The sequence below is a fragment of the Zingiber officinale genome, chromosome 4A (genome assembly GCF_018446385.1).
Source record: "Zingiber officinale cultivar Zhangliang chromosome 4A, Zo_v1.1, whole genome shotgun sequence".
Classification (NCBI taxonomy): Eukaryota; Viridiplantae; Streptophyta; class Magnoliopsida; order Zingiberales; family Zingiberaceae; genus Zingiber; species Zingiber officinale.
In genome coordinates this window covers 157,042,353-157,066,563 of record NC_055992.1, presented here as the reverse complement: position 1 = coordinate 157,066,563, position 24,211 = coordinate 157,042,353, and the positions used below count along the sequence as shown (strand labels likewise).

Below are 24,211 nucleotides of genomic sequence, written 5' to 3'. Positions count from 1 at the left end.
GTCGGTCTTGATTTTAATGCTAATGAACTAGAGTAACCCTTGGAAGCTCGGAAATTTTAGACATATTTAGTGTTTTAGATATATAAGAAGTTATTGCCCAAATGCAATAACCGTAGAAGTATGCCCTTGAGAGGTAATTAGATTAACTCTCTATATTATAAACATCATTTATATAGGTATCTCATCAATAGCCGTAGAAGCTTCTTCCTATTATATAGATATCTCTATGTTTGTATAATAATTCAATTTCTATGTTCTAAGGAATTTACATCGATGTGCTGAAGTGAAGTGAGCGAAACCTCATCAATAATGAAGTAGATAACAAACTTAAAAATGAATTTTCAATATGACTTATGACAAATGATCCTTCAAACAATATCTTCAATAATGAAGTCAATGAGTAAATACAATGAAAATAATTAATCCCTTAAACTTAATTAACTACTATTTATCATCATAATATATAATATAAATTACTTTAAAATAAATCCCTATAATTATATTAAAGTCTCTAACACAAAAAGAAAGTAAATCATTGATGATTCGAAGTAAATATTCACGGTGATTCCACTAGTGAGAGTGAGAGTGACAGTGAGAGAGAGAGAGAGCCCCAAACACAATTATTGGAAGGAGAGAATAAACATTTAACATATTGAAATTCGAAATCCACTCACAACCCTAGGAAACCCTAACAACCGCTCTGACTATTCAGTCACACATTGCAAGATTGGCAACAGTTTGAGGCACGAAATTATTACTAGAAGAAATGAAATGACACTGCATCGGAACACAAAGCCAGTGCTGATCGAGAAGTATCCATGGCTCTCCAGCTCCAACCTCACTACAGCTTCAAGTACGCCTCTTGGAACCTCGGGCGGCCGCCAGGTGATCCTGCACATGAGCCGACAAAAATGTTTTAATTCGAATGGCAGAGTGGATGAAACATACAGACATACAAATCATGGTTTAAAATTTCGAGCCGTGCCGGAGTTTCGGTCCCAGACCGGAACGATACAGTTTCGGTATCGTATCGTGCCGTGCCGATACAGTTTCGGTAGTTTTTAATTTTAAATATAAATGTAAGGCAAAACAAATAAATATATTTTTCTTTTAAGAAAATTGATATATGAACAACTCAAATTAAAATTGATACATCATAATACAATACCTTACTAATACCAAAAGGAATGACGTGAATCAGATTGAAGCATTGGTTCTTGCAACATTCTGGTTAAATCAACTCCATAGTTTTCCAATGCCCAGATTAAATAATCATCCCATGACATGCAATATTGATATTGATTTCTCCACATGTCCATCAGCATGTCTCGATTGACCACTGAAAGTTGAATTTGAACTGGCACCACTGGAATTGGAACTGGTACAGGTACAGGCACAGGATAAGGATAAGCATACGTCCCTGAGCTCTGATATGATGGATCGCCATATGATGCATCAGAACTATAATAAGAAGGTTGAGAGTACGATGAACTTCGATCAGAATCAATCTCAGCTAAACTCTCTCGCATATCATGATAATCATGAGCTTTCTTTTGTTTGTCACCCTTAGATCGACGTTGATACTGAGATTTAATAATTCTACCTCTATGATCTTTATCTTGGGTTGCATGTGTGTAATCTTTTTCACATGTCCAAGGCTCCGGTGCCGAAGTAGGAGGAACATAAGTGCCACAGCCACCAGATGCATCACCACTGCCATCGCTTCCATTAGTACTTGCACTGCTATTGACATCACTATCATCATTTCGAACTTCTCGTCGGACTATAGTGTCAGAAGGTGATGATGTTTCATCACTATCATCATGCTCTTGCTCATCAATTGCATTGAGTGGATTTTCACTAATTCTCAATGGGCCACTTTCTTTAAAAGCAGGAGTTTTGACTTTTCTTTTCTCTTGAGTAAAAATTGCAGGAGTTTTACCTTTGTCTTTATCTGCGGACTTTGGTTGACTTTGAGGTTGAGATGATTGAGAACGTCTTGGTCGTGATCCAGAAAATCGAAATTCTTGGTCAAAAGCCTCATCATTATATTCTTCGCTGACATCTCCTCTAGCTTGTATTTTTTCAATCTCTTGAGTAAGAAATTGAGATGGTCGTGGTGGATCTCCAGTTTCATCAAGTAAGGGATTCTCAGCCTCCACGGCACTCCACCAATCCATCATTGGATCATCCTCAGTTTGGACAAATCCAATATCAAATGGGTCTACATCACTAGATTCTTGTTTTTCCAGTTCTTGTTCTTCTGTAATCGCTCTTAGTTGAAGACGCATATTATAATGAACGTAGACCATCTTCTCCAAGCGACGATAAGAAAGACGATTGCGTACTTTTGTATGAATGAGGGAGAAAGTTGACCAATTTCTTTCGCAACCACTTGAAGACGTTGTCTGTGAGAGAATTTGTACTGCAATCTTTTTTAAATTTGGGGCTGATCCTCCATATTGTAACCACCACTCAGCTGTAAGATAAATAAGAATAAAGTTAAAATAGTATTTATATTTATTGACAAAAATTAGTAATAATTTTTTCTATATTTACCTGCATCCATTTTATATCTGCATGACACTGCAAAAGAATCGCTAAAAGAACCATATGCTTCTCGAAATAATCGACTTTCATTAATAGCCTCAGTAGCTAATTCTCTATTTTTTTGGAGTCTTGATATTACATTTCTGAGGGCTACTAATAGATCTTCATTTGTGGCAAGATTATAACGATATTGATATGCCGGATTGAGATAATAACCTAAAATAATTAAGCATATATATAATTATTAATAGTAATATTAAAAATTCTTAATTCTTTATCATAAAAAATACGCACCTGCTAAATGAATATGTTTTCCCATTTGGTTGTCCCACCTTGTAGTGATTATATCAATATAATATTGATACTTAGTTGGAGATTGTAGACGTCTCTTAATTTCCTCTTTTGCTTCGTGAATTAGACGGTAGACGTTGCCCATTTGTGGCTTCTTGTCCATATCAACTTTTCGTAGAACAACGTACAAGGGTTCCACTGCTATAAGAATATCTGAAATATAGTCCCAAAATCTAGCAGATATAATAATTTTTTGTACCTCCCTTCCTTCAGTAGAACTAGAGTATCGAGAGGTTTCCCAATCTTCAGAAGTGAACATGGCTTTCAATCCGACTTTTTTCTGAAATAATGATTTTAATAGGAGAAAGTGAGTTGCAAACCTAGTTGCTCCTGGTCGTAGAATCTCCCCATTAATAAATTTCCTCATTAATCCGTGAACCCAATGATGATTATAAAGGAATTTTGTTAACGATTGACCTTTTTTCACTACCTTCTTTACTATATCGAGTTTACCAATATCTGCCATCATCAAATCAACACAGTGTGCTGCGCATGGTGTCCAAAATAATGTTTGATATTTTTGCTCCAGTAATTCTCCAGCCCTCTTGAAGTTGGCACCATTGTCTGTAATTACCTGCACTATATGTTCTGCACCTATCTCTTGAACTACGTTATCCATCAAATGATATATATAAGATGCATCATGATAATCTGCAGTTGCATCAACAGATTTATGAAAAATCACCTTTCTATTGCAGTATAGCAGAAAATTAATAATGCTCATCCGTGTAGGTCCTGTCCAACCATCACACATTAATGTAACCCCATATAAGCTCCATTGCTTCTTGCATGATAGGATCCAAGTTTTGATTTCCTTCACTTGTTCATCTAAATACGGACCAGCAATTTCATATGCAGTCGGAGGTTGAATACCAGGTCCAGATTTTTGAATGTTGGATACCATGCTGCGGTAGTATGTGTTATTTGCTGCATTGGGAGGAATTCGATTAAAATGAAAAAATTTAGCAATACTTTGACCTATTGATTTCTTCTTCTCCCTTGTATAAGCATCATCAATCCTAGTCTGTTTGCTAGCTTGGTCCGGGAATGCTAGTGGATCAATATCAGCAATATCAACTGCACGCCTTCGTCCCATAGAAGGAAAGAAATGACCGATACCACCTTGTGTTGAAGTAACACGAACACTTTCACTCCTCCCCAATGTTGCTGCAGTAGTTGAGCCACTTCCACTAGCACCAGCTGAGCCACTTCCACTAGCACCAATACCACTATATTGCATATGTCGCTCATATTCATATTGAGTTCGAGAGGCACTAAGAGCTGCTAAAAATTCTTCATCATTTGGATCTTCACCACGACCTTCAAATTCATCATAAACTGGTGCTTGAGAGCTTCGCCTATCAAGCATTTCATGTTGTTGTTGTTGTTTATGCTTTAATTCTTTTTTGCCATCAAGTTCATCTTTCATTGCACGACGAATTTCTTGAGACACTTTTGGGCATCTAGAGACATCTGGATATCCACCAGCAAGATGTTGTTTTAGGCGTGTGATCCCACCACTACGTCCAATCATATCGCAATGCAGACATTGTCAATGAAATCGATTTTCTAATCGACGTGCATGTCTCCAAGCTGGATCATAAGATTGTTGTTTTGGTGCCATTACCTATGCGTTATAAAAATGTAAATATTCATAACTATAAAAATTAATAAAATTAAAATTTTAATTAATAAATATGATAATTATATTATTATTTATCAATTTAATTAATTATCAATTAATTTATATAATATATATCTATATAGTTAGTGTTTATATATTTTGTACCATATATAATAAAATTACTATTTATATATTTATATATTATTTTAAAACTAAATTTATTCAAAACATCTAAAATTATATATTTTTAAAAATATGATTAATAAATAAATAATTTAAATTATTTTATCAATTAATAAACAATTTAACAATTTTTCTTATAAATTTTTTTTAATATATCACAAATTAAATTATTTAAGTAAACATGAAATAATTAATTTTGATATATATAGAGAATAATTAATAGATAAAATTTACTATAAATTAGTTAATAAATAAAAATTTTAAATTACTTATTCAATTCATAATCAATTTATTTTCCTCATAAAATTTTCTAGGATATCACAAATTAAATTATTTAATTATACAGGTAATAAATTATGTAGATATTAAATAATTAATAGATAAATTTTAATAGATTTTTTGATAGATTTTATTTGTATTTTTAAAAAATAATTTTAAAATATTAATTTAGATATAATTATATAAATTAATTATTAGTTCACTTAATTATTTATTTATTTATAAAAATATACTAATTCATGATCATTTATTTAGAAAAAATACATTACAGTTTAATAAAAAAATATGAAAAATTAACAAAAAAAAAGACTAAAAATATGTATAAAATAAGTAAAAATAAAATGCAAGTGAGGCCTAAATAAATTTTAGATCATTAATGATCAAATTATTAATATTTGATTAATTTAAGTTAATTTACTTAAGATAATATTAAGGAATTAATTAGAAAATTAAAAATTAATAAAAAGGATATAAACTTCGATACTGAAAAATAGCTAAAATTAAGTTAATTTTTTAAAACTCCAACAAGGAAATTGGTCATCTATTTAAGTTATAATCTACTTTATATAATTCTGTTTATAAATATTCTATATAAGTTTTATATTAAATAATTAAATGATTTAAATACTATAATTTATATTACAGAAAAATTAAATTTATTTAACAGATTCAAATTTATTTTAATTTTTAATCATTTATAAAATTTTTAAACTATTTATAGATTTTATATAAGTTTTATATTAAATAATTAAATTATTTAAATACTATAATTTATATTACAGAAAAATTAAATTTATTTAAAAGATTCAAATTTATTTTAATTTTTAATCATTTATAAAATTTTTAAACTATTTATAGATTTTTAAATTATTTTAAAATTTTAAACTATTAATATTAAGGAATTAATTAGAAAATTAAAAATTAATAAAAAGGATATAAACTTCGATACTGAAAAATAGTTAAAATTAAGTTAATTTTTTAAAACTCCAACAAGGAAATTGGTCATCTATTTAAGTTATAATCTACTTTATATAATTCTGTTTATAAATATTCTATATAAGTTTTATATTAAATAATTAAATGATTTAAATACTATAATTTATATTACAGAAAAATTAAATTTATTTAACAGATTCAAATTTATTTTAATTTTTAATCATTTATAAAAATTTTAAACTATTTATAGATTTTATATAAGTTTTATATTAAATAATTAAATTATTTAAATACTATAATTTATATTACAGAAAAATTAAATTTATTTAAAAGATTCAAATTTATTTTAATTTTTAATCATTTATAAAATTTTTAAACTATTTATAGATTTTTAAATTATTTTAAAATTTTAAACTATTTTATTTATAAAATTAATTTAATATTTAATTTTTTTAATAAATTATAAATTCAAAGTTTTTAATTAAATTTTTTTTATTTTTTATAGTTTTAATAATAAATAATAATAATAATATGAATTTATATGTCATAATTATATTAGTTAATTATAATTTATATAATAATTAATTAGAAATTATACATATTTTAAATAATTTATTACATATGTATATAATTTATTTTGATTTTTAATCAATTACAAATATGAATTTAAAATCTAAATACTTTTATTATTAATAAAATAAATTTATATCTTATAATTATATTAGTTAATTGACAATTTATTTAATTAATATTAATTTATATATATAATTATCGTTTATATCATAATTAATTAGAAAATAGAAATTAGAAATTATATATATATATATAAAATTTTTTTTAGAAATTTAATATAACACTGTTATAATAATTATAACAGTTATAAGTTATAAACGAAACTCTATTCCTTTATAACACTATTATAACATTGTTATAATAATTATAACATATAAATAAATCTTTTATTTTAATATAACGGTTTTAATTAAAACCGTTATATTAAAATTTTTATTAAACGAAACCCTATTCCTATTCCTCCTCTGCGAAGTCGCAATCATCGCGATTCCGCCGCCATCCTCCTCCTCCTCCTCCTCCTCCTCCTCCTCTGCTCTACTCGCGATTCAGAGCTTCTCTACTTATAAATTGACAATTTACTTTGTTACCTGCCGAAGATATGTGATCGCCGCCTCACTGCCTCGCCGCGTCGCCTCCTCGCCGCCTCGCCGCCTCGCCTCCTTGCCGCCTCGCTGCCTCGTTGCCTCGCCGCCTCGACCCAATCTCCGTCGCTGATGCTTCCAGGTAAGTTTTCGTCGTTTATATAAGTTTTTTCCGTGATCTCGTGATCGACAGAAGGAATCCAATCGATTCCTCTTGTCGCCCACTGTGCCGCAACTGGACGCACGCGAAGACGCATGCGATGACGATCCGAACTTCACGCCCTCGTGCTGTGTCGGTCGCGTGCTGTCTCGGTCGCGTGCCGGTGCCGGTCCCTTGTCGGAACGGTAAAAGCCGTGAGTTTCGGGCGGAACGGTTCGGTATTTAAAACCATGATACAAATACAATCAATCAAAGCAGTATGTTTACTAAAACAGAACATGAACGAATGGTTTGGTACTCAATCATGCACCATGACAAGTAAACGCATTAGTCCAACATGGCAACAATTCATGAGCATTAAGGAAAACTTGGCATGTCAAAAGAATGCAGGCAGGAAACAGTATATGAGATGAAACATCAACTTTATGTTTACAGCATACATATATATAGCAAGTGGGTGTGCAGTATTATAGAGAAAGTCGATATGATTTACCTAAGAAGGCATATTCTAATAGTCTTCCATGTAGACCCGAAATAAAATTCAGGCAAAAGGTAATTCATAATTGTGAGGACTTGAGAAGCTACCATGCTTTGCTTAAAATGTGATATGTTATATTTGTCTAGTTGCATTCTGAATGGAGAAGACATGTTGCGATGGAATCATGGACATCAGTAGTTGTAAAGGATAACTCATTCATATCTAATAAACTTGTAATGGAAAACAAGATTTCTGGAAGTTGGCATTGAAGAAAAATCAAAATGTTTAGGCAAAAATTAGGGAAGAACTGTTACCGAAACAAAATCAAAAGCTCTCGTGTCTTCCTTTGGGCTTTTCAACATCGAAGCATTGTTTAGCACTGGATTATTTGTATGTTGAAAGATATCAGGAAGTGGCATAGAATTGCCTTCCGTGACAGCAGCCCTAGTATTATGACTAAAACCAGGGTTCAGATGTCCTAGGTTTTGTAATAAAAATTGCTGCTGAGCTATAATTGCATTCATTGCATTGTAATCCATCGGCTGGGGAACAAAACCTTGATTGAACATAACGTTTGAAGGCATGCCAAACTGCATAGAAGCCTGAGAATAAACAGCATTTAAACCCGAAGTTTCCTTCATGGCAGCATCTACGGAAACCGGGCTTGGTTGGCCATTATGGTTCAAGAAATCAAGCCCTGAGAAAGTACTTTCAGAAGCATTTACTACACCATGTTGTTTGCTTTCTTGAATGGTTAGACCATCCATCAAATCATGTAGATTCCCTGTGTCCTTGCTTGCTTTCTCTTGAAAATGCACCGATGTTGAACCAAAAACATCAAAGGGGTCAGGTTCCTTACCTTCAGGAGCAACATCTGGCTTCTGATTATCTATTGTCAATCCTGAGAAAAGATCATTCTGCTCTTTGTCCTCAGTCACATGAAAAGAAACATCAGAAAATGGATCATCTTGATTACTACTGCCAGCAGTGCTTACGTTCACAACAGGATCAATCCCAAACAAATCATCACCCAATGGGCCCATCGAATTTGTAAGTGTGCTTTTTTCATTATGTTTCTCCATGGTATCTTGACTTCCATAATCATCAAGGTCACCTGTATCAATTAAGTCGGGGATATGACCAACAGGGACATGTGCTGATTTTTGCTCAGGCAGTTCCTCTCTTGCTCCAGAAGTTAGCTCATCGCCAAGGAGATTTAAGACCTAATCAAAAGATAGGAACTCTGCATTCAATGTTTAATAAAGAGTCGAAAAGCAGTGGCTACAAGTATTTACATAATAAATTCCCATAACTCTTGCAAAAGGTATTGCAATGTGCCATTAGTTATGTATCTTTGTCAAGGTAAGGTCAAGCATCTATTCACCATGCTAGCATAGCTATCAGAAGTATCAAGTTCTGAAATAAAATTGTAATATAATCAAAACAATAATGAACAAGAAAATGTGCCTTCTGCTTCTAAACAGAAAATTAACCACAAAAGTAAACTTCTAAATTCATGTTTTTAGGGCAATGGATTAAATTTCATCAAAACAAGTTTTAAAAGGACATTTCAATATTCTTAAATTTTCCATTATTTCACTCATTTTACTACCTCAGGGACAAGATCATGACACTGTTATACTAGACGAGGGAAAATTAAATAAGGTGGTAAACTTTGGCAGGAGTACACCATCTGGTTGGGTGCATAGGCATAGGTAAACTTAACCATTTCAGCAAATGGACTCTTAATACATCATAGCAAGATAACAATATATTAAAATATATCAATTATTGTCCGTCAATAGGAGGCATTCTGAAATCAAAATGGCATGTTCTCTCGGGGTCTGTCAAAAAATTATTGGAGGCATTCTGAAAAAGGAGGGGATTACACAAAAAGGGTAAAGCATGTAGGGACAAACTGAATTTTTCCCATTTAGTACAAGATGAACTCATGTTCTGTAACTACTGGCAGAAAATATCAAAAGAGATTTTGAACAAACAAAACACAGAATAAACAAAATATCAAAAAATTCAGCTTTGGTGGTTCTGATCTCTAATACTTAGACCCTTGATCCAATCCCCCATACCCATGTCCTGACACTGAGGCATTGACAGTCCAAGTCAGAGAGACAGAACCAAAAATGATCAGATGTAAACTTAAGAACACACAAGAAAAGTCTGAGTCTCAGCGTCTTCTGGTTATGACAATATTATGGTTCAAACAAAGTAGTCACTGATAAAAAAAATTATCAAAAAGGAAAGAACCACAACTTGTATACACTAGTGAAACCTTTCAACCTAATTTATGAATAAAGTAAATGTCATACTGAAAAATATAAAAGCCTCATTCATAAGACATCAAAACTAAAGTATGAATGTTGATTAAAAGGTCTAGAGAAAATTGTTTATCAACAAAAATAAGCATAGCCGCATAGGTATCCCATTTCCTTTTTCTGATAGGGCATCACATGTTTGAGTTGGAAAAGAATGCAAAATAAAGATACAGGTGCTATAGACTACACTGAAATCCTTCCATTTCAAATAATTTATTTTGTGCATATTTCGCGGTACTTGTATTCCAAGTTTTTATTGAATTAGTTCTTGAAGCATTGAAACATTTGTCGCTATTATATTCCAATTTCTATTAGACGAGTCATTTAATGCATGTAAACAGAAACCCAATCCTTAGAAAATAAAAAGCAGCTTTCATATATGCAAATAGAATTACAAGATTAAACTTTGAAAGTTAAGGAATGCTCTTAAACATTGAGCTACAATAATCATAAGAGGATATGTACCTTGATGGCCTTCTCCCTCAAAGAAGCTTGTGGTAACTCTGTACACTTGATCACAGACTCCTTGTTCTCAGTAAAATAAGAAACTATAATAATGAATTGTTCATCATCTGCTTTCCTCAAAATTGATTCTAAGACACAAATAGCCTTCATTCGAACCTGAAAATGTCAAAAGGAAATAATTTTGTAAATCGTAATTGACAGAGACAAAATTATATTATAATTAGAAGAGAACATTATACAATTATACCCAAACAGGTCACTGATGACATCGACTGGCTAAATACTCATTTGGAATTAAACTTGCAAAAAATAACACTAATACATAACATTTTAACACTCACTCTCAAGCTGCAGCACAGATATTAATTTATGTCCAACTGGTAACATTTTTATAAAGAAAAAAAAAAGTCCTGCAAACAGAAAAATAGATAGGTAACACTCAACATAGACAAGAAGAAATGCACCAACTAAGAACTTTGGCAATGCAACTCTGACTGAAATTGGAACTTCAATAGAGGTATTGACTGAGTTTATTTTATAAATAGAAGAGTTACATAAGACTTCATTAACTCCCACCTATGAAATGCCATACAAGACTATCCTTTGGAAGATGGTGTGACAAATTGTAAAAGGCTATATAAAAAAGAAAGATTAGGGTTCCAGAATCTACTCTTATGATAAAGAGTTAATATTCAGAGAAAAATAGACTAAGAATCTACTCTTCTCATGAGCAATTAACATTTTGAGAAAAAGACAAAAATCTACATTCATGAGGAAGTTAATATTGAGAAAAAAAAGCTTAAGTCTGATATTTCTCAAAAAAAAATTAGAAATCCAAATGAAGAATGCTCTGACAAGAGAGGCAATGGTTATCTCATAGAGAGGACGGAAGGAAAGGAGAACTTGGAATCTTGCCAACTTGAGGAGGTTCTATGTTTAGAGTAAATTTGGCTTAAGACAGCAAGTTTAAGATTTACTCTCAAAAGGTTTTCTTTTCCTTCTAAAGTATATGATGTGAAAAAAATAGAATAGAATTTAAGATTTCAATAGATTAATCTCGATATGCTTCTTTTGTTGGTTAAAGGTGCTTTTCAACTGCAATAGTATGAATCAAACTAACCAAAAGATGTCCTCACAGAAAAGGGCATAAATCCTTTGGATCTACAAGAACCAAAGATCCCAATAAGCATCTTGAAAGGAAAGGACATAAGTCCTCAATCTAGAAGTGAAAACAAGGATTCAAAGAGGCATCTGAAAAGAGAAGGGAATAAGACAAAGGATCTAAAAGAACCAAGCATCTCAAAAAGGTGCCCAAAATAAGGACCTACTCAAACAGACATGAAACTTAAGATCCAACATCGCATCCTAAAAGAAAAGAGAATAAGACCTCAGATCTACAAAGTTCAAGGTAAAGAGGTATCCTGAAACAATATGGCATAAGTCTGACATCCAGTCAAGGCTCTAACGAGACATCCTAAAATAAAAGGGCATAATGCCTCAGCTCTAGAAAGAGATGAAGAAGAATTCCGTTTTCATCTTTTGACGAAAGTGGGTATCTGAGGGATTTTCCATCCAGCTCGAGGTGGTATGGTGTAATAGTCATGGTGGAAACAAACCCTATGTCCAAAATAAACTAATGGACATATCAATTCCCGATCTATATGACTTGACCAGTAAAATTCTTATCTGGAGCTAAGAGTTGGGCTAGCAACAAGATTACAGATTGAGCGATTGGATAAGCAAGGGATGAAAAGGGAATCAAAGTTTGACTTACAAAGAATTATTGGAGAATTGTGAGGCAAGTGAAGGTGGTATGTAAGCCCTGTCATTATGAGCAAAGCTGTGCAAGAGCTAGGAACTCAGACTACTATACTTGTCAATTCCTTGAATTTTTATGCATTGAAGATGGAAGGCTTCAACTGAACTTTCTCTTAGGAAGGCCTTGTGTCTTGGCTTGGCTTGGTTCAGGTTGGGCATTCATGATCAAGGAACAGTTTCATCAGAATGATCCATAAGAACTAATTTGAAGAAATCTAAAAAAAGGCAGAGCACTACAACCAAAAAAAGTTAAAAGGGGTTGATTCATTCCAAAAAAGCATAGCACTTCTTCAGGATAGGCAGAAGTAGAAGGGAAGATACATTAACTAGTAATTCATTTGAATTAATCTAGCTCTGGGACTCAAGTTTTGCTCAAAGAGAGGTCAAGATGTAACTAAAGGGTAAATATATAACATATAAGAAATGGCCTGAATTGGAGACAGCATACTAAACTAATAGAAAAAGAACTATGAGGCAAGAGGATTTAGAGTGCAGTCCTTCCTGAGCAGTAAAAATGAAAGAAAAGGAAAATAAATAGGAGGGTCCTATTTATACTGAGAAGGAATCATGTAGTAAAAGAGAATAACAATTCAATTAAAAGTGTTGCTGATTCTCTACCCTCATAGGAAACATGCACTTGAATTCGGTCTATATTCTCTACCTTCATTGAAAACATGCACTTGAACAGATTATAGAAAATTAATTCAAGCAGATTAAGGAGATCAAAGGGAGTATTACATTGAATTCCATGAGAAATGATTCATTGAACTTAATGCTAGAGGAAGTAACTAATATGGGTAAAATTATCACATAACTAAGTAATTTGTCAAATGTGCGACAGCATTTATGGAACATGATTCTACCAATGTAAACATAATATAAGCTGAGAAAGTAGAGTCGGACCAACGCAAGGCATGCACATGAATAAGCGAAGCGGAAATGCAATAACAAGCATTAGATTAATTCTCTAGCCATTGAGTGAGTTATGTGGCAAGGCATCATTGGGAAAGCTCGTGCCCCGAGCCTACAAAACGAGGGGAATTCCAAACGTTTGGAGAATCTTGGATGACGTGCCATTAGACAAAACTTTTCCAACTTGGACATGCTCTACCTCACTTTCACTATTTCGTTGATTTCTCCATTTTGACCCATCCCTTAATTCAAATCCTTTGACTTCAACCAAGTACTCAACTCCATAAAGCCAACCACAATCCACAATTTGGGTGAGTTATACTCACCATGTTTTTTATGCACTAGCAAGGCTTGAACTAGAAGAACATTACAATGGGAATAGGGAGAAACAATGAGAGTGGTGATGGTTGTTGGATTGTAGGGTCAGAGAATTGGATCATAAAACCTAACAATTTAACATAGTTATTTGGCAAATAAAATTTATTAAATTGAATTAAGTATGAACATTTTATAGTTTACTAAATTATATTATTATCACATATAATGAAAATCATTCATATATAATGCAAAATAAATAGTTAAGATGTTGTACTTCTATATAGTAAGAAATTACTTCTCTCACGTTCATGCCAAGGACAAAAACTAAAATAAATCATCTCTAGTTGACAGTTAAAAGGGATTCTTATGAAATGAAATTACTTAGACGATATTGCATGAAAAAGGATGGTCTACTTTTAGTGAATGTTTGACTTTAAAACATGTATAAAGTAAGTAGATTTCATTAGTATAATATTGTTGAGACCAACATCCTACTTAGGAATGTTGAGGAAGATTAAGATCCTTGATACATGAGACCCCAATCAAAACTAGCTTAGAGGATCTTGGTCGATCCTGATATCCAAATTGATAGCAAATAAAAACTCAAAAAGCTATTTTAGCATGAGTTAATGACATAATATTTAAAAATTGAGCAGAAAATACTTTTATCCGTAAAAACTTTAATAGTAAGTTTTTCTATGAGATAGCACTAAACACAAAACATATTAAAAAAAAAAAAAAAACCTATAACTTGCATGCAAAGTAATCAGCATATTGATACAAGTGGCATCTAGCTGACCTGCCATATATGAGAATTGAGCTTCATCTCTAAGGCATGACTCATAGCCAATCCATCTAATTTTGCAGCCTCTGTAAGAAAAACCTGCAGAGCGTCACGAGTTGGTTGCAGACGAACACCGCCAGAGGTGACAATTGTTTCCAAAAGCCTTTCTTCACGATTCTTAACCCCGCCATTAGTTGAACTTGTGTCCTCACTTCCTGCAGCAGTGGGAACATTTAATCTTGAATTAGAACCCCATGCCCCCGAATTTCTTCCTGACGCCCTAGAAGCATTCCAATTTTCTGTCTGCTGTTCAATTCCTTGATAATCATCACGACTATCTATTTCTGTCGTTAGAGACCTTCGAAGGTTTGGGCTCCTATAACTGCCGGTGTCATCCTTCCTTGATGAATGGGCAGCAGCAAAGGTGCTAAGTCCATGCTTGATGGTGGCACTACCAAGACCTACCACTTCACTAATAAATGACCTTTTCTCCTCAGCTGGAAGCTCAAAGTTTGTGTTACCAAATCCTTGAATGCGCTTATTAAGACCTTCCACCGGTGTTACTGACTTGTTCTCATCAGAAGCAAAGACAGCAGCAACAGCCTCATGAGCAGTTTCACGAACAGCCTTATTAAGGGCATCTGCTTTCAGCGGGTCCAATTCACCTTTATAATGGAACAGTTGACGAATCACAGTTGAGTGCCTTTGCATTTCCCTCCTGAACTCATTTCCAGATTTTCCCACTGCATACTTGATCAACCGAAGTGCCTTGCCAAGAGTAAGATACAAAATAAAAATATCCATCAAGCTAGCTACAGGTTTGTATATTTCCAGTGCGGACAACTTAATATAATCAGACAAAGTATTGTGTACATATCCAGATGAGGAGGATTTAGATCGCATACTTTTGAAACATGTTGGGCAAAAAAAACACAATGATCATTTCATAAAAATAAGTTCTGTCAGCTAGAAACATTCACAATTAATAGACAAAATGTGAATAACAATAAGGTTGCAACCCTGAATTGCCGTGGGAAGGAGGTGAAATCTAATTAAGAATTCAGATCATCTCAATTCAAGATGAAGAATTTCATTTTTACTATGAGATATTGAGATTAAACAACTAATAACACAGATACCGGGGTCTTCTCTTAAAAAAAAAGTGTGTGGAAAGAATGTGTACCTTTTGCTTCACAATTGGGCTTTTGTGATCAAGACGTTTGAAGATATAATCTGACACCTCCTTCACAATGCCCACCGGAGAAGTACGCAAAAGATCACAGATTTCCTCCAATTTATACACAGGAGCAACCTTATCTTCGTCCGAAGTCACCCCATCGACCATGCGAGATCTCCAATAAGCTTCCACCGCTCTCCGGCTCTGATCCATACTTCCGCAAAGAAATCAACCAATTCTTATTCCCCTACACCGCAAAATCAAGATCGCAGCCCCAAAAAAGTCACTCGACCAGACAAACAACAGGAGATATAAATCACCTCATCTCAAAACATAAGGTCTATAGAACTAACGAAGCACAGAGACGATCGTGTAAAAACCCTAAAAAAACGAATTCCGTTCATTCAAACGACAGCCTTACGTTAAAATCCCTAATTGAGAGATGTTTCCCGATGAAGACGGAGATTGGCAGATGAAGTGAATCCAAAAGATCGTTCCAGGATCCGTTGATGGGATACAGCAGAAATCGAGCAGAGACTTTGAGCAGGAAAGGAGGAGGAGGTGGATTTGGGGGAAGAAGGGAAGAGAGAAGACGAGTTCGATAGCAAGCAAGACAATTGCCAATCACAAAACTCCGACGGTGATACAAAAGCGGGGACTTAGAACCGTTCGTTCCAGTCGTTACGTAATTCCAACGGTCGTGATGCTTTGAGCGGAAATCAGGGGCTGAGACGGCACCATCACAAAAGATGGGCGGTGACGGCCGTCATGATGACGTCATATTTGATTAAACTTTTTTCTCCAATTTATTTTCAAGTTTTCTATTATATGAAAAATAATAATAAAAAAAATTAGTTTTAAAAAACATATTTAACAGTTTCATTTTCCTCATAAAAATCACTTAGACATTGTCTTTAAATTTCAAAATAAGACCCTACATTGTAGTTGTAGTTGTTTATTATTATTGAAGTTTTTTAATTTGTATAGTAATTTTAGTTAAAATTAATGTATAAACTCATTGTGATCAAATTTCACAAATAAACATAACTCTTGAAGCCATTTTTATTTATTTTAAATAATTTAGATCCATATAAGAGTTTGACTAAATTGAATTAAACTATTTGAATTTTTTAAAAGTCTTTAGAGGCTTTAGAATTCTTCTACATTCTTGGTCATTAGAACAAGAGAAGTTCTATATGTGCAATATGGTGAATCCAAGCATGTAAGCTTTTTATAATAAACTCTAGCAAAAGATATTAAATTCAATTACTTATGGAAATTTATAATTCAATTACTTATGAAATTCATCAGCTTATTTTTAAGAAGCCCATAAATAATAGTTGCTAAATAAGTCATATATTAATTTGTATCTTAAAAAAATATCATATCTTAGTTTTAAACGTGATTATGTAGAAAAGAAATCGACAAATTCAAAAAACGTTGAATAAGAGAGAAGAAATCAATGGATTCATCAAACATTCACACGCGGAAGAGAAGTAAGAGCTTATTTATTTTCTCAAAGAGTTCAGAAACTCTAGATTTGGTCAAACCTTGGTTAAAATTGAACATATTGTAAGTGAAATAGAAATTAAAATTGTTTTCTAAGAAAAACACATAAGAAAAAAATAATTTGATGAGAATAGTGAAAAGGTAATTCAATCTCCTAAAGAATTTTTTCGAGTTAATTACTTTCTATTTATAATTAATCAAGTTCTTTCTTCACTTCAATTTCGGTTTGAGCAATTTCAAAAGTACTAAAAAAAATCTTTGGATTTTTATTTAGTCTAGAGAAATTGTAGTCTATTGATGATGATGGTCTCTTGACCTCATGTGTCAATCTTCAAAATTTATTAACATATGATGGGTGTTCCGATATTGATAAATCAAATTTATTTCTAAAACTAAAGTTATTATGACATCCATTACCTGGATCAGTAAAAAGAGCGATTGATGTGCTGAATTATTTGAAAATAATATGATTGTTATCCAAATTGTTACATCGCATATCGAGTTTTTGCTAATTATACCAGTTATAGTTGAAAAAAAAAATTAAATGAGTTAGCTATATTATCTATCGAGAAAAAATTATTTAGAAAGTTGATTATACAAACTTAATTACTTTTAATTCAAAAAATGTAAAACAAGTAATATTCAAGTGATTATGTATTAGTTCGGAACATGAATTTTATATTTTGTTTTTATTTTTTTAATATTTGTTTACGAGATTATTTTTGATGATAAATTTTATCTATATTTTATTTCTAGATTTCATGTTTTAAATATTATTATATTTATATTAATAAAAAATATATGAATATTAAGTTTTGAGGGCACCATATTTTATGCTCGTCTCATGCCTCAAAATCTCAGGTTCGATATTGTTATTAAAGGATCCAGATTCTTAATTAAATAGTAAAATAACAACAATTGAATTAACAAAGTATTAACACACATAAATCCAGAAATGGTCCAAATCTTTTATCCCAAGTCAAAGACACAACAGTAGAACATCTTCCCAATTTCTCAAATATCTAAAAATCAAGTCATAGGTTCGGCAAATTAACGGATGAGCTGAATAACTATTATTAACTAAAAAAATTGGTGCTATTTTGGCTATAGATAATGTCCCTTCCTACAACATTTGGAAGGATGTGAGAAAGATGCTCGACATAATACATCAGTTGGATATTGCAAGATCTAACATGGAATCATGAGTGCCCCCGATTTGATGTGATAGTAAAAAGTGGGTATATTTTTCAAGCAATAAAAGTTCAATTTTCATGTAGAATCAGCCTATGTCAATTGAAGTGATCCTAGAATTAGTCATACGGTAAAATTTAGATACCTAATATTAAAAAAAATATATAGAATCACGAGGAAAATGACAAAGCTTTTAGATGATTTATTGAGTGTGTTTTTTTTAGAAAAAAGTTGATCAATAAAGTCTCTATGAAAAGATGGAGTTTGGTGGAAGAAAGGAACGTTACCTTTGGACTTTGGTGGAAGAAATTATAAAAGTTATATAGCTATAAAAATTATAAAACTAGAAAAATACACGGGGCTAGGATAGAAAAGACAATATTATAAATATTATAATTTTATTTTTTTTAAATAATTTAAAGTTTCAAATATAAATATGGTCTTGATTTACTTGTAAAAGTTAGCTTAAAATTGCTCAAATTTACTATCATAAATTTAAAATTTATTGACAAGTGCAAATTGTTGGAAGGGAAAATATTAAAGGAAATAGTTTTCTAATAAGCTAAAATTTGCTTTTATATAATCCAAAAAATTAAAGATTCGATTTTATTTAACGTGGAATATAAAATTTTCTCGGAGCAACATTTTATTAATTTGCTTATATTTCATAATCCTAAATTTATCTAAAATTTAAAATAAAAATATAGAATAACTAAAGAAATTTTAATTCATAAAATAATTGCAATTTACAGGTGAAATTTAAATAGTTTAAATTCATACAACAATTGTAGTAAAATTGCTAATTCAAAACTTGCTCAAAATTATAAATAAAAGCATAAAATGACAACAAATTTTGAAAGCTACAATAAATGAAAACACAATTAAAAAAGCAAAGATAAAAATTGAACAACAAGCAGAAAATGAAAGATATTTACAGGAAAATAAAACTGATAAATAAAATTATTATTTAGACAAAATTTATGAATTCAAACGACGCATTAGATCAAAGGAAAACACAATTTTTTTTGGATCGACAAATTTAGAGAGGGCATCCTTGAGATTTTTGAAAAAAAAAATTATTAATGATACTTTGCAAATGTATTCTCTATCTTGGGCAGGTAAAATAGACAAACACACAACAGAAAGGAACGAGAATGGCATTTTTTTTTAGATAAGGGGTACAGAGAGTTCATACTGACATAATAAAGCAAAAAGGATGGGCAAAAACAACAGTTTGATTAAAAGAAAACTCATCAGATGTAAATTGTCTAGGAAACCTATTGAAACCAGTAATCAAGAACCTGGGATCATGGGCGAGCAGAAGCAGGTCCAGGTCCAGCAGCTCCAGCAGGACGTGGTCCTTGGCCAGGCCTTGCCTGATCCTCCTGCAGAATATTACAAGGAAATCATTAATCGGAGTCCTAGCGTTCCAAGCAATTAGGACCTTCTGTGACATTTCTGGACAAACCACACCAGAATACCAATTAAGATAATCTTAAAGGCTATGCAAAGGAGAATAATAATTAACCAACCTCACTGATTTTGCTTTTTCAAATAATGAGGGACGCGTGTGTTTTTGGGACGACCTTACGTGCATTAAATCGAATCATGAAAAACTAATACGTGTCTAAACAAATTATCAACTACCAACAACCAAGTATTTTTCCCACTAAAAATTTGTTAAAAGGGAAACTGCATCCAGTTGGGTAATTTAATTGCATGGTGAATACCTTTTTGGATTAGATTGGACAAGCATCCATTTTGACACCAATAAAAGCATCAAAGCCCACACGACAACATGAAACAAAAAATTCAAAACCAGTAAAGGCCCAAAATAATGTTCCACGGTACTCTAGATAAGAGCTAATCACCACCTTATGCATGCTATCTCCACTTTGGTCTAGCTCGCATAACCCAGCTTTGCCTTAATTTTAAACTCATTCACTCTGGTAATCTACTCATCTTCCAGTCAAGCTCAACCAACTTAGTCTGGACCCTTAGGCTATGTTTACTCAAGAGTGTGGATGAGGAAAGGAAAGGAATCAACTATGGAAAGTTATCTTTGGAGGAAGAGAAAAGAAATGGTGAAGAAATCTTTTCCTTTGCACACTTGTTTACCTTGATAGAGGAAGGTGAATACTTATGATGTAATTTTGTAAATCAAAAAGGGTGCATGCGTCATTTTTTTGGGTACATAGTGTAATTTTATGAGTTAAAAAGGCTACATGCGTCATTTTTTTTGGTATATGGTGTAATTTTGTGAATGCAAAAGAGGTACATGCGTCATTTTTTTTTCCATCCGCTGCTTTCCGTCCGATTTTGAGGTGATCGATTTTGGCTCAAAAATTATCCGCGGATGGATTGCGTTACTTTTCCTTCGGAAAATTTTAATGAAGTAAACGACGGAAACTTTTCCACTGTGGAAACTTTTCCTTAATTTTACTTTCCACTCTCCCAAGTAAACATAGCCTTAGAAGATCCGTCAAACTTAACCAAGATACTATACCCATCTCAATCAAACCAAAGATAATTAGGTCAAATCAAACTTATTACTTCAGTTAAACTGACCAAGCTCTTCCAAACCTGATCTTCTAGCATACTTCTAGTCTGCTATAGGTTTGCCAACAAGTTCTAATATTGTGTCTCAGAAAAACACTGCTTAAGCGATCTTCTAAAACAATTAATTGAATTATCTTACATATCGACTCATTGGAGCATGTGTAGCAGAGTTTAAATTTTCTGTCCCCAAATCTCTCTGCCCTGTGTTCCACACATCGCCCAACTCATCGCCGGCGGCCTCTGGCCGCCGCCATGATCAACACTATAATCCTTGGAGAAGGTGAACCCAAGGGAGTCGTCATTGGCACAATCGGCGCCGGAATCCGGCCGGATCTGAGCAGGGGTTCACATCGACGGCAGAGGAAAGTCTGCTCAGATCCGGCCGGATTCTGATGCCGATCGTACCGATGACGACTCCTTTGGGTTCACATTCCCTAAGGGTTATAGTGTTGATTGGGATGGCAGCCGGAGGCCGTCGGTGGTGGACTGGGACGATGAATGAGATACGGGGACAGGTGATATTGTAGACAGAAGATTTGAACTGTGTGTAGCATCAGCAAATCACGAATAACATAGCAAGATGATAGAGATTCCAAACAACTAGAACATGAAAACTGGATAACAACAGAGATGAGACATGAAAATAGCATCATTGGTTATTTATAATCCTTGGACAATAGAAGGTACTGTTAAATCTTGTGTATAAATAGCTCTCTCTCAATCATTTAGTTCTAGCATATATTGTAGATGACATCTTAAAACACCCATGTATAACTTGAGAAATACTAATCTACAGGGTGGCAACAAGACATTCTAATCACACTTGATGCGGTGATAAAGAGGGGCTCATCCTACGGGGGATAATAGTCACAATGGGGATCAAAGTCAAGACGGTCAACGTTCAGGTATCATATGGTCGGACGAACAATAAGTGTATCGGTCGATCAGGTCTCCGACTGGGAGGAGAAGGTGCCCGATCCGACCCTACCTTTGACTCAGAGGGGATGCGCCGAACAACCGACGCTTAAGGAGGTGTCGAACACCAGGAGGATACGGTATACTGGCCGAGCAGTTATTCCGCTCGGCCCGACATTAGGATTCGGCAATCGTAGCGGAGTTACGGCCGAGTGGACGTAGTATAGAGTATAGACGCAGTGAAACTCTGGCCGAGCGGCTATTTCGCTCGGCCTAACAACAGACCCGTTGTGTTATCTATCAACATCTTTTTGGGAGTTAGTATCACCGACACCAGGCATGGTCAACCAGAAAATCGTATGACGGAAGCTTTCACTGTCACATTAGAGATATGCTCGGCTTATTAAGGTATTATGCCAAGAACACTTTACTAACAAATCTTTTCAGAAAAAACTTTGGGAAGCATGCCCACCTTGGGGTGCGAGTACGCGTGCTACAGGAGCTCTATATAAAGGGGGGTCCAAGCATCGGCGAAGGTACATGATACACTGTTTGTGCTACAGTCTTCGTTCTTGTTGTTCCGCCTTCTACTTCGTCGTCGGTGACTGACTTGAGCATCGGAAGGTCAACGCCAGGAACCCGTCATCTGTCTTGCAAGGCGGAGCGGAGTCTACGAGCGGTCAGCGGGACATTCACATCCCCAACTTTCTATCTCATCGACTTTCGGACAGGATCAACACTAGTAACAACCCAAGTTGTGATGATGGCAGAAGACTACTACGCTCGCCCCAACGCCCTGGCCAACCTGTCTAGGGATTAACATGGAGGAGGTAAATCACGGATGACTACTAGCCTGGAATAGTGACTGGTGCATTAGGGAGGAATTTACCTCGGCTATGCCGAGATTCAAACCCCAGACCTCAAGGTGGCAGCACCTCATACGCTAACCACTCCCAAGTTGTGATGAACAGATGGCTAATTGTCAAGGAATGAAATCACAAGGTACAATAACAATGTCTCAAAATGGATCACTAAAAGCCATTTAAATTTCCACATGAGATTTTAACAAGAATACTTCGAAATGCTGTCAAAGACGGATCTTTCTGGCCATGATTCAATATGCATGTTAAAAATGCTCACTGTAACTTTCTAAAATCTTGCAAATAGAAAAACTATACAATTAGCAACTATATAGGAAGGAATATTGAAGAAGAGTCCAGCCAAGCATATATAAAAGTGTAGAAGTAGTCAGAGCAGTACCCGTCGCCTGAAACGTTGTGGAGGCTCACGGTTCCTCCTGTCGGTGCGAGATCTCACCCTGACAACCTTGGAGTGGATTGCACAGGATATACAGTACTGCATCTTGATGTATAGCTTAGGAAGAGTGTATCCTAGAAGGAATTTAGGATATTTGAGTAGGCCTTTGCGGCCAAAATAATTCAAACTATAAGGCACTAACCATCATACGCACAGGCCTCCTGCACGTCCCGGACGGCTGCCTGCTCCACTATGATCCTCACGAGAAACCTCTTGACCGCCTTGTCCTGCACCAATAACTAAGCATCAGGTGAGTCGTTACATTTACCAAAAAAGGTCATAAATAACATTGATAAAAGAGATTCGACAAACAAGAAGAAAAAAACAATGCATGCTTCGCCGATGTAACTGAAGTTGATATATAACCTCCGATCGGTTTTAAATGCTGCATAAATCCTATCATGCAATTCTAGGGAAACATCACTAACTAGCTATTGAAGAAAAAAAATTAGAAAAATCCAACGGATGAAACCTTGGGGCATCACTTTCCGCAGTTGGAGCAGCGAATGAAGTTAACGTGGCCGCGGCCATGCTTGTTGCGCCCGCCATTCCTGCGCTTGAAAGTCTCCAAAACCGAGAAACAAAACGCATCCAGATGACTTCAAGGAGAAGGACTAGTAGAAATTCCAGATCCGCACCATCTTCGTCGCCCACGATCGAGCTAGCTGCTTTAGGGTTACGGCGCCGCGAGGCGAACGATATTTCTGGAACACGGTCATCTAGAGATGCCATGTCTGCATCTTAGCCATCCCTCAGTGTTTGGACGAATAAGATTTGACTACCTTGTTTCGTTCTTGACGTAATGACGCTGCCTTTAGGATCCAGTCCAACTTAAATTTTAAATAAAATGTCAAATTATATATATATATATATATATATGCTTTTATTATTAAATTAAAATAAACAAACTTTATCAAAATCGAATATTATACTTACAAACCATTAAATTTTTTTTTTTTTTTTAAAAACATTGAACCACTAAACATGATTGATGATTTTAAAAGACATTCACAATCATCACCAATCAATCGACTAAAATTACTTTAGTCAATTAACTATTTCCAATTGACTAACTAGCCACTAATGATATGATGATCCTAAGTAGCAGGTTATACAAAAAATATTTCAGAATTGGTGCATAAAACAATCAAAACTAGTCTCATGGTAGCAATCTTCCTGATTATTCGAGTTCATCAAA

At 33.8% G+C, this 24,211-nt stretch overlaps 1 protein-coding gene and 1 pseudogene across 4 annotated transcripts; both read right to left on the bottom strand.

The window, feature by feature from the left end:
• Window positions 1-512: 512 nt before the first annotated feature.
• On the bottom strand, window positions 513-22,999 carry LOC121971845 (protein MODIFIED TRANSPORT TO THE VACUOLE 1-like). 4 transcript variants are annotated; one of them, XM_042523313.1, is made up of 7 exons: window positions 22,957-22,999; window positions 19,524-19,607; window positions 15,529-15,769; window positions 14,361-15,113; window positions 10,514-10,669; window positions 8,030-8,938; window positions 7,057-7,410 (listed from the first exon to the last, which is right to left on the bottom strand). In XM_042523313.1, the coding sequence occupies exons 3-7, from the start codon at window positions 15,733-15,735 to the stop codon at window positions 7,072-7,074; spliced, it is 2,364 nt and encodes a 787-aa protein (XP_042379247.1). In that variant the 5' UTR covers window positions 15,736-15,769; window positions 19,524-19,607; window positions 22,957-22,999; the 3' UTR covers window positions 7,057-7,071. The 4 variants fall into 4 exon arrangements, with proteins under 4 accessions (XP_042379248.1, XP_042379245.1, XP_042379247.1 ...); XM_042523314.1 differs by lacking the exons at window positions 7,057-7,410; window positions 19,524-19,607; window positions 22,957-22,999 and adding exons at window positions 513-891; window positions 15,944-16,152; XM_042523312.1 differs by lacking the exons at window positions 19,524-19,607; window positions 22,957-22,999 and adding an exon at window positions 15,944-16,154.
• Window positions 19,524-23,614, bottom strand: LOC121972965 (annotated as a pseudogene).
• Between the last annotated feature and the right edge of the window lie 597 nt (window positions 23,615-24,211).